Raw genomic sequence first — 13,982 nt, 5'->3', positions numbered from 1 at the left:
ACACGTACAATTTTTTCACTTTTATTTTTGCTGCAAATGTTAAATAAAGAAAAGAGGAAGAAATTAACGTACTTGGTGAGGGTTTCGAGAGACGAAGTGTAAATGGTACCGCCAACATCGATGTGTACTGGCGCTGTGTATTTTGAAGCTGCAGCCACGCAGGGGATTCCCGCTATTTTCTGGTTGTACGGGGGTACAGCAGGTGCCGGGGGTGTCGGTGACGAGGAGTTGGACATCGTTGGCGATGTCGCTGGCGAACTGTTTGGCGACAGCAGTCTGAGAAAAATACTTGCCACATTATTTCATCACTTTAATCGCTCTACTTTTATAACCAGTCGATTAATTATTTTTATTATTAATTATCCCTCAGACACAATACTGGGTTAGTTTAACATGCAGTATTTTTATGCAATTTAAAGTTTGAAATTTTGTTGGATTAATTATGTAAAATACTACTGTTAATAGTATGATGAGAATATTTCGCTACTACCACTTTCTTTTTTTTTACAATGTATATCATACAATTTACAAAAAAAGACTTAAAAGATTATAAATTTTAAAAATACAGATAAAGTTCCAGGAGCTAGGGTAAATCACGTGTTCTACAATTTTAATTTAACTACAGTGTTGTAAATTATGGCTATAATCGCAATCTTATTATTAGTGCCAGTATTTACCTCATTTTAATTTGAGCGCTAGGGAACATATTGCGCTGCACCGCCAAATCCGTCTTCGCCTCCTTCCCGTCGGCTTCACATTTCCGCCTGCGATCACAAATTTATTTATTTTATTATATTATTATCGGGTGCGTTAGAGATGATTCCATAAATTTTTCTATGAATTTTCTACAAGCGTATTACAATAATTATAACGAAAGGTTACTTTCTTAAAAGCTCTTAAAATAGCATTTGAACTCTGACTGTGATTTCTTTACACTTTAGTAATTATTACTATTTAACGGTTAAATGAAACTTTCCCGAGTGTTTTTGAGTGTTCGTAGTTACAACTGCCAGTAGTTTACCAAGAATCGCCAATGGCCAGAGCCGAGCATTGTTTGCCAATGAAATTCGCCAAGTTAATTTCCTCAACATTCTCCACAAACTCGAATTGATCCTGCACGCGTGGAAAAACTAAATTCACTAATTTCCTTCAATATACATATAGACATCTGGTACACAGGATCTACTCTTTTCAGTCGATCTTTTCAGAAAGTAAATTTTTAACGAAATCCTATTAAACTTTTATCCTAATTACGAGATAACGCAGGAATTAATATTAAAATTTCAATACCCTTAATTCTCTGCTCGATCGTGTATGAAAAGGTAATATTTGATTAGTCGAGATTGCGGTTGTATTTGAAATTCTACAGTCGGGGCGAGTTTTTCGCGCGTGTGCGAGAACGAATAAAAATATGCGGCTTTGTCTGCGAATTTTGGAGAATTTACGTGAAATGTGGGCTGGTTAATGTGTGCGTGTGTATTGGCCTGGGGGCGCTGGGATGAACAGCCGGGGGGAACGGAACTCGCATACTCCGGTTGCCTTTGTCCGGGATATCGCGCCGGTGAATATTTTAACATTCGTAATGAGTTGCGTTAAGAAAGAAAATGGCGGTAATTACCATCAGAGGGAAAGCGTCTTCTTGCCCGATAGAAATTAAGCAGCGGCCATTTTGGTCCCGCTCCTCAGCCGGCGCGAATCGCGATTAACCTCGGCCAATTTAATCGCCGACCAATTCGATTCGGCCCGACCAGTAAAATTATCCGGCAATTAAAAAAATAATTAAAGGAGGATGCACCCGGTACATTCGGAGTCTCGTAAAATGCTTCAGGACACTTTACGACTGCTGCCATTTTACTCGGACGGATGCGACGTCGACAATTAAAAATAAAACGGGCCTTTCGCATCCACCCAAGTATTTTTTCCTCTCTATTTTATCAGCTTGTTATTGGCAAGAAAATTCAGCGCCTATATTTTCATCACAAATATTTGTTCAGTTTTGCCTAATTGAAATGCCAAATGGAAATATCAGTGTTTACGTACTATACAATTTCGGATCACCGCAATTTCATCAATAATATAAATGCATCTCGGGTCAATTTTTAATAGGACTGTGTCAATTCAACCACTCGCTCACCTAGATGGATAATTTATAATCGATCTTTTGCTTTTTTCCTATTATGCTTTTATGGAATATTGAATGGAAAAAAAACCATAGACCTCCTCGACGTTCTTCGTATAGTTTTGCTGAAAAGGAACGACGAAATTTGACGAATCACCGGAAAACCATCTCGGCAGGAAATCATCAGTGGTTGTTGCCTAGTAAAGAAAGAAAGAAAAAAAAAACAGAGACCAAAAGCGTTTTTATGGAAACTTGTCATGGCTCGGGGCTGTACTTGGATTTACATGCGGCGGTCCAGCCACTAGATTTTCTTATTCACTTCGAGGATGTTGCAAACTTACAAAACAGGCAAGCAAACCTATACATTACAATATTGCACTACCAGCCATCTCAGCATTTATTTTCCCGCAAAAACTCAAATCTCATGTGATTTTTGCTTTTTCAAATATTTACAATACATCAGAGTACTGTGAGTTTTTTTCTAACCAGAATCGAATATGGGATTGATAAACGAATAAATGAAAAATTGTTGCATGTATATGATTTATTGCTGATTGTACAGTTGGTAATGAAACTTTTATTGGGTCATTGTAATAAGTCGTTATTTGTATATAAACTGCGAAGGAGTTCACCCATGTAATGGTGTAATGAATTGTTCTGGTTATTTTTGGCGTTTCTGCCTAAGAATAATAATTTGCTTCGTTTAATTTGCATGCTGCTGCTTAAGTGTCTTCTCGCGCGCTGTCTCTTTCGCATACACAAACAAAACCAGCCACACCTATAATTAATACACACGCACTTACGTTTAAAGACGCGTGTAAATTAATTAGTGACGGTTATATCTGCGAAGATCGTACAAAGTAAGGAAATGATTCTGAATGTTTTGGACAATTTTTGTCTCAATTAAAAAGAAAAAGTTGGTAAGATGTGCGATATGCGAGTGGATAAGCGGTGAGTTGCGGTATAATCGAGTGAAATTGATGATAAAGACCGAGAAAGATATTCTGGCGAATTATTCTTTGGATATTATGCATGAATATCGTCTAATATACAGTTGCAGAATGATTGATGAGAAGTTGCTGCTATACACGTAGAACGGTCGAAGCTCATTAATGTTCCTTCAGGTTCTATCGACGACTTTGATACTTCCTCCTTTCACGTTCTTCTCATTCTCATTTCGTTTTTCATAACGTCATACCTATATCAACGATATAACTGCAGCATTGCCCGAATGCACATATTGCTAACAATTTTCCTTGCACGATCCTCGACTTTATTAGATCCTGCCAATAAATCGTACCGTTTATACAGATTTGACCGATAATCCCCTCTCGAACCTTGCCCAAAGTTAAACCTTATAAACGTTGGAATACACGAAGAAAATAAAGAAGCGTTGAATTTAAGAAAGCAGAGATGCGATAATTGCAGGATACGATAAATAAAAATTCACGTGTAGCAGTCAGGAAGAAGGCGCGGGTTCGCAAGGACGAGGAGCATACTTAGCCCGTTGGCGATAAATTTGTGAGTCTCGTAGTGTGTTGCGAGTGTGTGCGTGGAAAAACCGGTCGGCACGCGCTGCGAGCACACACACGCTCAAACACGAACGTTCGTGAATTCCTTTTTTATACTCGTTGAACAGGACAGGGCTTTTTTTATCTTTTAGCCAGAGAGAAATATCAGTGAAATTTATATCGATTAGTGGTAATATAATAATTACGAGAATTAATAAATAAAGAGAAAACTTTCAGGTTAATTACGTTGGATGATCCAATCTGCTGCAGTAGGTATATATATATATATATATATATATATATACCTACATTGCAGAGATTTAAAGATCTAGAAAAATTGGTGGAGGAAGTGTTGGGGCCGCAGGACATTGACTTTTCCCACTCTTGTATTTTGCTCCTTCGGGTTAGGTTGCGTTCTTATTCCCGCGAGTGTCTTCTTGCTCTTGCTTCTTTCCTTCTTGCTCCTCGCATCCGCTTTTCGCTCGCGCGCGCGCGCACACACACACACACACACACACAGACACACATGCACACGAGTATGTAGAATAGACAGGGAGAAGCGTATAGAAGTGGATCTTGCATAGCTCTGCTTGTTAAACTCGGTAATAACTACCGTGGCAAACCTTCACTGATCCTCAATTAGAGTGGGTCTAACAAGTTACTTGTAGGCGCCGGATGTGGGTCAGCCCCGATACCTCTGATCCTCGTGAAATGCGTGTCCCAGTCAAGGACGACTCGTTTGCATTACGAGAGCGATACGCCAGATTGCAATAACGGCTCCCTCGTCTCCTTTTCATATATATATATATATATATAACCATAGCAGAATATTCAGCTCTACTAAACCACTATTCTCCTTTCCTCGATCGTTTCGTGGTCGATCCGCGATGATTTCCAATCGGTTTTTTACACCATCTCCGTTCGCCAAATCCATCATCAATCACGAGGACATAACATTTACAACGATTAGGCTGTGGCAGTACTATTCGAGACTGGGAAGAATGGCGTGTAAAATTTCTACGCATTAAGAGTGCCAAGTAACCTTTAGGTTTCTATATATACGAAGGGAGGTTTGCTTGCTGTAATAGAGCTGCTTTGAAATAATGTTCGATCGGTATGCGCACGCGCGCGCCAATGTTTCAGCTGCCGGAGGTTGTTAAATGCGGCAGATGAATAAGCCAATGTATCAATCATTTCGTGTCGCAAGTGCAGTAGCTTGATGCACTTGCGCCAACGGAGTCATTAGAAAGCAAGCAAACTCTTGCAAGAAAAGTCATTTCTGTTTCTCACCTTATATATTTCTGCCTTTCCAATTATTTCTGAAGATTTTATCGTTCTATGGCTAATTTTACACTGTGTGTGCTATATTTATATAAATTATTATTTTCTATTACTGTGATATTGATGATAAATGTAATTGGAACTATTTCGTGGGAAAGTATTTTATAAGAGTTATTGACTATATACAATAGTTATATTTGCAGCGTTTTGCTTTTAAAGCAATCGTCTACGATTACCTTTTGCTATGTGTACTTGTTAATAAAAAAAGAAACCAGCAGAATTCCTTTGGTTTACTTCCGGTTTTAAGAACTGACACAAGTCGACCCCCTCCCCCTTGCTTTAACGTCGTTCAACCGGCATTATAACGAGCGAGCAACCACGGTTGCAGTTTCTCTTTTGCAAAATGGTCCAGAGCGGAAAATTCAAACGGTCTGCCCGAGCGTGTGTGTTAATTTAATATTTATCGCGTTGGGTAGTATTTCACTGGCGCTTAATACAGCTTAATATTTTACGCGCTCTTAAATAACCCAGGCCGGCAGAATTCGAGAGAAATTTCCTCGTGAATTAATATCGAAACAATTTCCTTTATCAAAACCTCGGAAAACTCGTTCCATTTGGGCAGAAAGACTTCTCTTACAAACTGCGCGAGCATAAATATTGTTTTATCGCGCGTAATTTGAGCAATGTGGACTAAAGGGTTAAATCAAGCGAAAGATGGCTTCTTTCGGAAGTGGATAAAATCGGAATACGATTGATTCGAATGATTTGCGAGGAATACCATGGAACCGGAACTTTGAGTAAAATCGTTATGAGCAAACTCTCGTTAACGAAATTGCTGGTGTTGTTTTTAACCCGCACAGAAAATGGAAGCACGCAAATACGTGTCTATTGGTTCGTGTTTAAGCCGCACGTACGATCGGAAGAAACACTTTTTCCAGTCGCAGGGTCTGCATTCAGCAATGTATTTTTGGTCTAGACTAGAATCAGATTCTTCTGGCTAAATAATGAAATTGTTCAACGAAATTTCTTTGTAGACAGTTTTATTGGATTATTCGGAGGATCGTGGAACGAATTTTAAGAGTAATTTCAAGCTGCTTTGCTGGCGGCCTACGTAAAGCCATGCAGCAGCAGCAGCTGTAAGGAGGCACTCCCGCCGACACGCGCCAATGCATGTCTTGCTCCATTTCATCCTCGCCTATTCCCACCACTTACTCACCTACTTAACCCACGAGACGGAAACGCTTGCCGTAGGAATTTTATACACTGGCTTATTGCAACAGAAATATAGGAATAGTGTTATACGTGTATGCTATATATATACACATGCAAAAAATCCCAAACAAAATTTCTCAATAATTATACATTCGAGCCTCGTGGATTAATTAGGCAGTAATTGTATACCTCCACGAGCATTAATCGAAGTAACAATTGCAGCGAGTGAAAATACGAGAATTATCGAGAATTTAATTGACGCAGTTGTTTACGATAGATTTATGTAATATTCATCAATTTTTGCGAAAGTAACGATGAGATTTATCGACGATACATTGATGGCAGGTGGATGATTAATATATGACGAATCTGTGGAATTTTATTGGGGTTTTTCCAAAGGGGGTATATAGAAGGCTCCTTTTATAGGAGACAGAGAGGTAAATTTACGTTGATAAGGCAGCTCTCTGATTTACGTATGGCGACTGTCGATGTTTCTGGCGAGCTCCTTTTACGCTGCTTGCTCGGCATTATTGCAATAGAGCTCCCGATTGCACTAACGATACAATCGATGTTGCGCCGTGCCGCCATTAGCCTCGGATATTTAAATCTTGCTATACCGCTATACGGTCCTGTATTTGTATTCCGCTAACGTTCTGCCACGTAGAAAGTACAGGTCTGTTCATTTTCCGGTGCACTTTGCTAGCGTGCATCTGGTAGTCCAATCACTTTACAACGGTACTTTAAAAACTCCATATTAATTGATCATGAACGACCTTGCAAAAAATCCATCATTATTTATCTTAATAATTTTATTTAATTTTGAACGAACACCATGCTGTTTTCTTTTTCAAAGATAATTATATTTGTCTTTATTGTATAGCGTATATAATAGTACATATATATATATATATATATTAAAGAGAGGACGTGTGAAGATTTTTGGTGGCGAAATATATATTTTTAGCCGAAACGTATCGATAAGTCTGGGTTGCTGCAAAGCGATTTTGCGGACGAGAGAAAATATTTACGGGAAAATATTGCCCGGGGTGAGGGGCTTCATGAATAATTTCGGTTCGCAGGAGAGTTGTCAGCCTCCGGCAAAGTGCCGGAGGTGCTCGGTTCTAATTACGGCAACTGCAGAACGCGTTTGCGCCCAAGGCCATCCTTTGGGCCAGTTTCCACCCCCTACAACCCCAGCACAACTTCCACAAAACCCCCACATCTATTCTAAAGCTCGCGTCAGTTTTCAAAACCTTCGTTCGAAGCCTTCTTCTCCTACAAAATTTATCATTAATATTATATTTCGAAATCACTCATAAATATTTCATTATTTTCCATTAAATATAATTATCCTCTCGTTTGTCTCGCAGTATAATTATTATTAAAATATTATTCCATGAAATTGTTAACAAATTGGATTTCACTTTTAAGAACGTGGATCGAATGACGATATGAACATTGAAAATATTTTGTTTCAATTTGATTCACCACAGACGAGTATTATAAAATGTTTAATCCTACGATGAGAAACGTCAATAATAAACATGAAATTACGTATATAGCAATCGCTTGCTGTAATAGAACAGTCGAGAACATAGAATAATTGAATAAAATAGGCGATAGAATTTAAATGACGATCATGATCAGTCTAAAGAAAAGATGAATATCGAGGCTTTGTGGCAGAGAATGCTGACAGGCTTTAAATCTCTTGTCACCACTTGTAAAGCACAATGTGTATAGCTGATCATAACTATTGTTCAGAAACATGAGACTGCAATGCAAGAATGCAATACTTCTGATTGGGCAATCATTCAGCATTTTCGTGCTTGTCTCAAAACTCAAACATTTTATGTCTTCTCTTCGATCAACCTTCAATAACGTTAAAACAATTTTTCAATTCATTGCTGACACCAGAATTCAAAGCTCTCGCCATTGTTTCGAAACTTTCCTGATCACTAATGCATTTATCGTTAAACGAAAATCTTCGAGATTGACAGAAGAGGATGGAAGTCGTAATCCAGAAATATTAAGCGAAGATCAGACAAAGTATCGAGAGGAGTAAAATAAATCACTGTTTCGTTTCATTTCAGATAGTTTGGAAAATTCGATAATGGATAAATTGGACTCTCTGTTGAGAGAAAATTTGAAGGCGATAACTCATTTTGATAAATCATCGTGACACTCGAGACCGGTGAAATAATGCACACACTCTACAAGCGCGTCTGGACGAATGGTGGCACGGAGATTTACGCGAAAATAAATCAAACATTACATGTAGGTGTGCTTGTTCAAGCAGGTATATAATATACTATATAGGTGTTAAAAACTTTTATCTTAGCACTCCTACATCTCGCAATCTTGACAACAGCGAAAAGGAGAGTCAGCCACGCGAGATCCAATCACGTCAATTATTAATCAGCTACAGATTTCTGTGATTCAACAAATATTTCCTACTCAAAACTCTATAAACCTATATTTATTAAAACACAATCCTCGTTGAATATAATTTCTATAAATTTATTCAATTGTTTCATCGAATTCAGAAAATTTCGAGGACGAATTACCAATGTTTAACAGAGTACCTATTTTAGACACGACGCGTTAATGACGCTAATGAGATACATACCGTTTCTGGCACGTGGGCTCCAGGGTGACGTTTCGCGCGTCGACAGGAGGGAAATCCGATCCACGGGCGTTTTCGGAGTGTCACTGGATCGCACTTACGGGGATTCACGCGTGGCTCCACGTGGTTGCGTGTACACGTGCGAGTAGGCTTATCGCGTCACGAGACACTCGGCGCCGTGGCTGAGGAGGAACTGCGGAGTGCGGAGGCAGGACGCACCACCGTTTCCTCCACTTTCCACCACCACCACCACCAGCTGCGCGCAAACGGTGCAAACTTTGAGCATTCGTGCTTTTCCCCTACCAGGATCAGCCAGCGCCATTACCCCACTCTTGTACCAGCAAACAGCTCGAGGCTAGTTTTTCCTAGCGCCACGGGCATTCCGTTCCTCGCCCGATACAGCCAGGATGCCATACCCTCGGGCCTTCCTCCCGTCGAATTATTCTCATCCGAACTGCCTCGTGCCTCAAGGACTCTTTTTCATATCTTCTACCCCCCCCCCCTCTGGTACCTTGTTTCCTTTCAATTCTTAACAATTTTCAATATACATACCCAGGATACAAATTTTTCTATTTTTGTGTACCAAGGGTAAATTCAATCAACTCTCTCTTAACGGGATTTAAAATCTGAAATACGAGTAAAAAAACTTGACTGATGTGCACACAATGAGGAAAAGGCTGATGATTCGACGATGGCAAGATGTTGGTGAGCGGAACTTCCGTGAGGGTATATAGGCTATACTTATATGGAGAAAATGAGAAAAAAAATTTGCTGATAATTTTCCTGGATGACGGAAGGTAGTTGGTTCGAGTAGCGTAATAATAATGTTCGGTGAAACGTTGCTCTGTTTATCTAATGTGATATTTAATATACATACTTTCGGCATCTGCATATAATATCGTATAAAAGCGTATAACGTGACTCGAGGAAAGAAACGAGTCGCTATCTCTGCTTATATACCTACGAGCCGCCCCTCTCCTCGGGATAACTTCTAGAAATCGTTATCGTAAAATGAATTTAATGAAAGCTTATTAGATAAAAGCTTCCCGCGGGATATCAGCATGGAAAAGTCTCGTGGTGAAATTCTCTGGAAAAATCTGAATGGAAAATATGATTTCTCGAGTGAATTAGAGAAAAGATAGTGTCATGATAATGCTGAGGAAAATAATAATAGTAAGATAGGAAGGGATGGATATATGTATATATATCTACAGTATGAGAGAGAGAGAGAGAGGGTTAAGAGGTGTGACGTTTCGGGGGTGAATGGACGGAGGGTAGGTCGTAAAGCGAGAAAAGGAGTAGAGTGCAAGTATAGGAGAAGGGTAAGGGTCGGCAGTTGGTAGTTGGACGATACGATTGGCCATCGGGCATCGGGAATAATGGGTGAAGGAGGGGGGGGGGGGGGGGGGTTGTGCGAGGAGGTCCGATATAAAGGGAATCGCTCGGCCTGGCCGTGTCGTATTGTGGATCGCCTCTGGCAAGAGCGGCCACGGCCGACAAGATCGTTCCAGAAATGCCTGGGGTACTTCCAAACCCACCGGACGATCCTCGCATACGTAAACGGCAACTCCGTCAGGGACAAAGTGACGCATGCACGCACAGTTGCTCCGGGCCATTTTTCAAACCAGGCCCAGCCAACCAGTCAGCCAATCGACCTGCCGGCGACAGCCCCGAATTTATGTCTCGGGCCCACGAACCTGTAAAAGTCCGAGGATTTTCGATCGTCAGCGCTTCCACTGGATTGCAAACGATTTTATGTGCTCGGGATTAATTCCGTTGCAGGAATGCCGCCAGTCTCCCACCCCCCCCCCCTCTCCATCTTTTTCCTTCACCTTTGTCAACCACTTTGAAGCCTCACTTTGACTCTTTTATTGCTCCAAAATAACGCGTCTCGATCTTTCTTCTGGCAAGTCTTTATTATATGTGTCAATTGAGGGCACTGCTGGCGGGATTCGGTGGTAGTACGTGTACTCGGAAATCGTCTTTGCGAAGGGGCACGAAGCGTTGACTTTAGGACAAAAAGGGATTAAGGTCGATAAGGTATTCTATTGCGATTAAACGTTGAGAGAGGCTGACGTCGAAACATGATCGATGCCTGGATCGATCTATACTCGCTCTACACATTCCTAAATAAAATTCATAAAAAAAAAAAAAAATGAACAAAATCGAAGGACTGCACGAGTACGAGATGGAGATGGGTAGTATAATGGTGGTCGCATATCCTCAGGCTTGTTCGAGAGAGAAAAAGTGTACGGGAGTGAGAAGAAAATAATGTGATGTTTTTGTATCACACGATATAGTATATACTATACAGGTTAGCTTGGAGCCTCCAGCAGGGTGTAACGAGGAGAGTCCGAATGTTGCCTGTGGGTCTACATATTTTAGGGAGAGCTACCTCTGACCCTCCCCCTTCTCTCCCCTCAGTCTTACGTGTCTTTGAAACGAGTCGTGTCTTGCCCGAGGCAGCCCTCGGGCCAATCGCCCACAGCTCTCTTCTCCTCTCTTTTCACCTCCCGCGATTCTACATATACATGTATACTAGTAGAATCTGCCAGTTCCACTGGAAACAGCTGATTTTTGTAGCTGGATCGACCAACTACTTTGCTTGTCGTGGACAAGTTATATCACGATGCCGATAATGCTCCTAAAAGGTCACAGACAACTTCTCTCGCCTTGTACCATGTTACGGACAACAAATATCGCGGATACCGTATCGCGAGATTAAGATATCGTAATAAACTTCGAGAAAAAAATTTATTCTAGGAACAGTATGGGAAAATAAAAATGTATAGTTTTCGATAAATTTAGAGTTCATTGTTTCTCTGTGTGGTACTTGGTCGATATGTGTTTTGGAAATAGTGTGTTAAAATGTTCGTTGAGAATTGTATTTTATGAGTTGTTGCGTTTCCATTATTATTAATATTCTGCACTATGAAAATGCAGAAATTTCAAAATATTTAGATAATGAGTATTTGACATAATTTTCCTCATATACGCAAGATTATCATACTTTGGTTTTGTATTCAAAAACACGGATAATATGGTAAATGAACTATACTTATATATTTATGACAAAAACAATAAACAATAGAAATCTGATAAATAGAAATATAGCGGAACTCTTTACTGTGATTACTGGACTCATCTAATATACCGGTCGTTTAACGAAAAACTTGTAACTGAAAATACCTTTTAGCGGTGGAGTCAGTAGAGACGTTCAATGTTTTTTGAGTCACAGAATCCTGCCATGTGTCTGCTGATAATGATAGAAAGTAATCGTCATTTGAAACGTTCGGTGTAGAACATCTGTTGGCGGTGATATTGGCAGAGAAATTATATAATTTTTGAAGCTTTGAACTGTTCCAATTTTTGAACAATGAATCATTATGGTTACTTAAAATTTTCGGTGAAGAATAGTTTTCGGCAGTGGAGCTGGTGGAAATATTTAATGACTTTTTACGCATTAAATTCTCCAATCTTTCGGACAATGAAACGTGATTGTCTGGAATGAATAGTGAAGAATTCGTTTCGTCGTCGGAACGGATGGACGTACTCGATAACTCATTATGCACAGAATTCTTCGACGACGTTCCGGGCGCTAGAATGTAATTGTTATCAGGATATATCGATGGACTATTCTCTTTACATTTGGAGGATGCTGAGTAGAAACTTAATGATTTTTCACATGTTATATTCTCCCTTCTTAAGGATAATGGAACATCGTCATCACTCGATTCTTGCGTTGGAGGAAGCTTTTCGAAGGTTGAATCATTGAAAACACTTGATGACATTTTACGCTGCATTAACTTCGACCATCTTTCGGACAATGAAACGTGATTATCTGGAATGAATAGCGAAGAATTCGATTCGTCGTCGGAACGGATGGACGTACTCGATAATTCTTTATGCGCAGAATTCTTCGACGACGTTCCGGACGCTAGAACGTGATCGTTATCAGAAAATATCGATGGACTATTCTCTTTAGATTTGGAGGATGCTGAGGAGAAATTGTATGATTTTTCACGTGTTATATTCTCCCTTCTTAAGGATAATGGAACATCGTCATCACTCGATTCTTGCGTTGGAGGATGCTTTTCGATGGTTGAATCATTGAAAACACTTGATGACTTTTTACGCATTAAATTCTCCCTTCTTAAGGTTAATAAAACATCGTAATCACTCGATTCTTGCGTTGGAGGATGCTTTCCGATGGTTGAATCATTGAAGACACTTGATGACTTTTTACGCATTAAATTCTCCCATCTTATAGATAATGGAACATCGTCATCACTCGATTCTTGCTTTGGAGAATGCTTTCCGATGGTTGAATCATTCAAGACACTTAATTGCTTTTTACACCTTAAATTCTCCCATCGTTTGGACAATGGAACATCATCGTCACTCGAAGGAAATAATTGCGAATCATTGACAATATTACTTTTTTTTTTATTATCCAATCGTTTCATGATAACCTACTCCCGTCAATAGTTAAACACGAACTAATTGAAATCTGTGATCCTAGATAGAAATAAGAAGCAAGCTAAGTTCTCTCAAAGACAACGAAACAAAAGCAACGTGTTTACATGTCTATAACCTTACCTAGCCTTGACAAACTGTATCAAACACCACGAATTACATTCGTGGACTTTGTAACATCCTATAGGAGGTATGTGAGAAGACTCGTCTCTGATAGTTTAGAAACAGTACTGACATTGCTATACGTAATTCGTCCACTAGAACAAAGTATACAGTTAATTGGGTAACGTAGAAGAAGTTAATCAGCCTCGGTCCTCTATAATTAAGCTGAAATAACTGATCGGGCTGTTCGAACTATACTTACCTGTGCGTAGACCTTCCGGAAGCAGTCGTGCTTCTTCGACAAAGGATTCCGATTCCAGGAGTAAAGGGGTATTAATTATATCGAGTGGGAGTCGCGTATGATAACCGGGTAATTTCTCAGGTATTAAACTGGTCTCATGGCACGTGGCTGAAAGTCACTCGGATACTTCGTGAGATTCGACATTAGACAAAGCACCGTAATAAGCGATGCTTAAATTTTGCAATGTATGTAAATTGCAGATGCCATAACTGTATTATGCACGGTTTGAAGCTGGTGGTATCGACGGGAGATTTGCATCGTTCGAGTTTGCGGCTCTCGGAGCCAGCGCGAGTTTCGCAGATCTTTCTCTCTGTTACGTGACCTCCCGTGGGTGTATGTTTAACCTTTTCGATGGCA

At 39.9% G+C, this 13,982-nt stretch overlaps 1 protein-coding gene across 1 annotated transcript in view; it reads right to left on the bottom strand.

The window, feature by feature from the left end:
• twz (BTB/POZ domain-containing protein twz) overlaps positions 1 to 13,224 on the bottom strand; it is a 41,995-nt gene extending 28,771 nt beyond the window's left edge. The window contains exons 1-3 of the mRNA XM_066736318.1: positions 11,936 to 13,224; positions 678 to 764; positions 73 to 276 (exon numbers count right to left, since the gene is read on the bottom strand). Coding sequence (XP_066592415.1) covers positions 73 to 276; positions 678 to 764; positions 11,936 to 13,212 — 1,568 coding nt within the window. The 5' untranslated portion in view covers positions 13,213 to 13,224. The remainder of the gene's footprint in view (positions 1 to 72; positions 277 to 677; positions 765 to 11,935) is intronic.
• Between the last annotated feature and the right edge of the window lie 758 nt (positions 13,225 to 13,982).

The sequence above is a fragment of the Prorops nasuta genome, unplaced genomic scaffold (genome assembly GCF_024137725.1).
Source record: "Prorops nasuta isolate Cenicafe-Biocafe unplaced genomic scaffold, Cenicafe_Pnas_1.2 PNAS00015, whole genome shotgun sequence".
In the NCBI taxonomy this organism is placed as follows: Eukaryota; Metazoa; Arthropoda; class Insecta; order Hymenoptera; family Bethylidae; genus Prorops; species Prorops nasuta.
The sequence above is the reverse complement of the archived record's forward strand: the minus strand, read 5'-3'. Positions and strand labels throughout refer to the sequence as shown.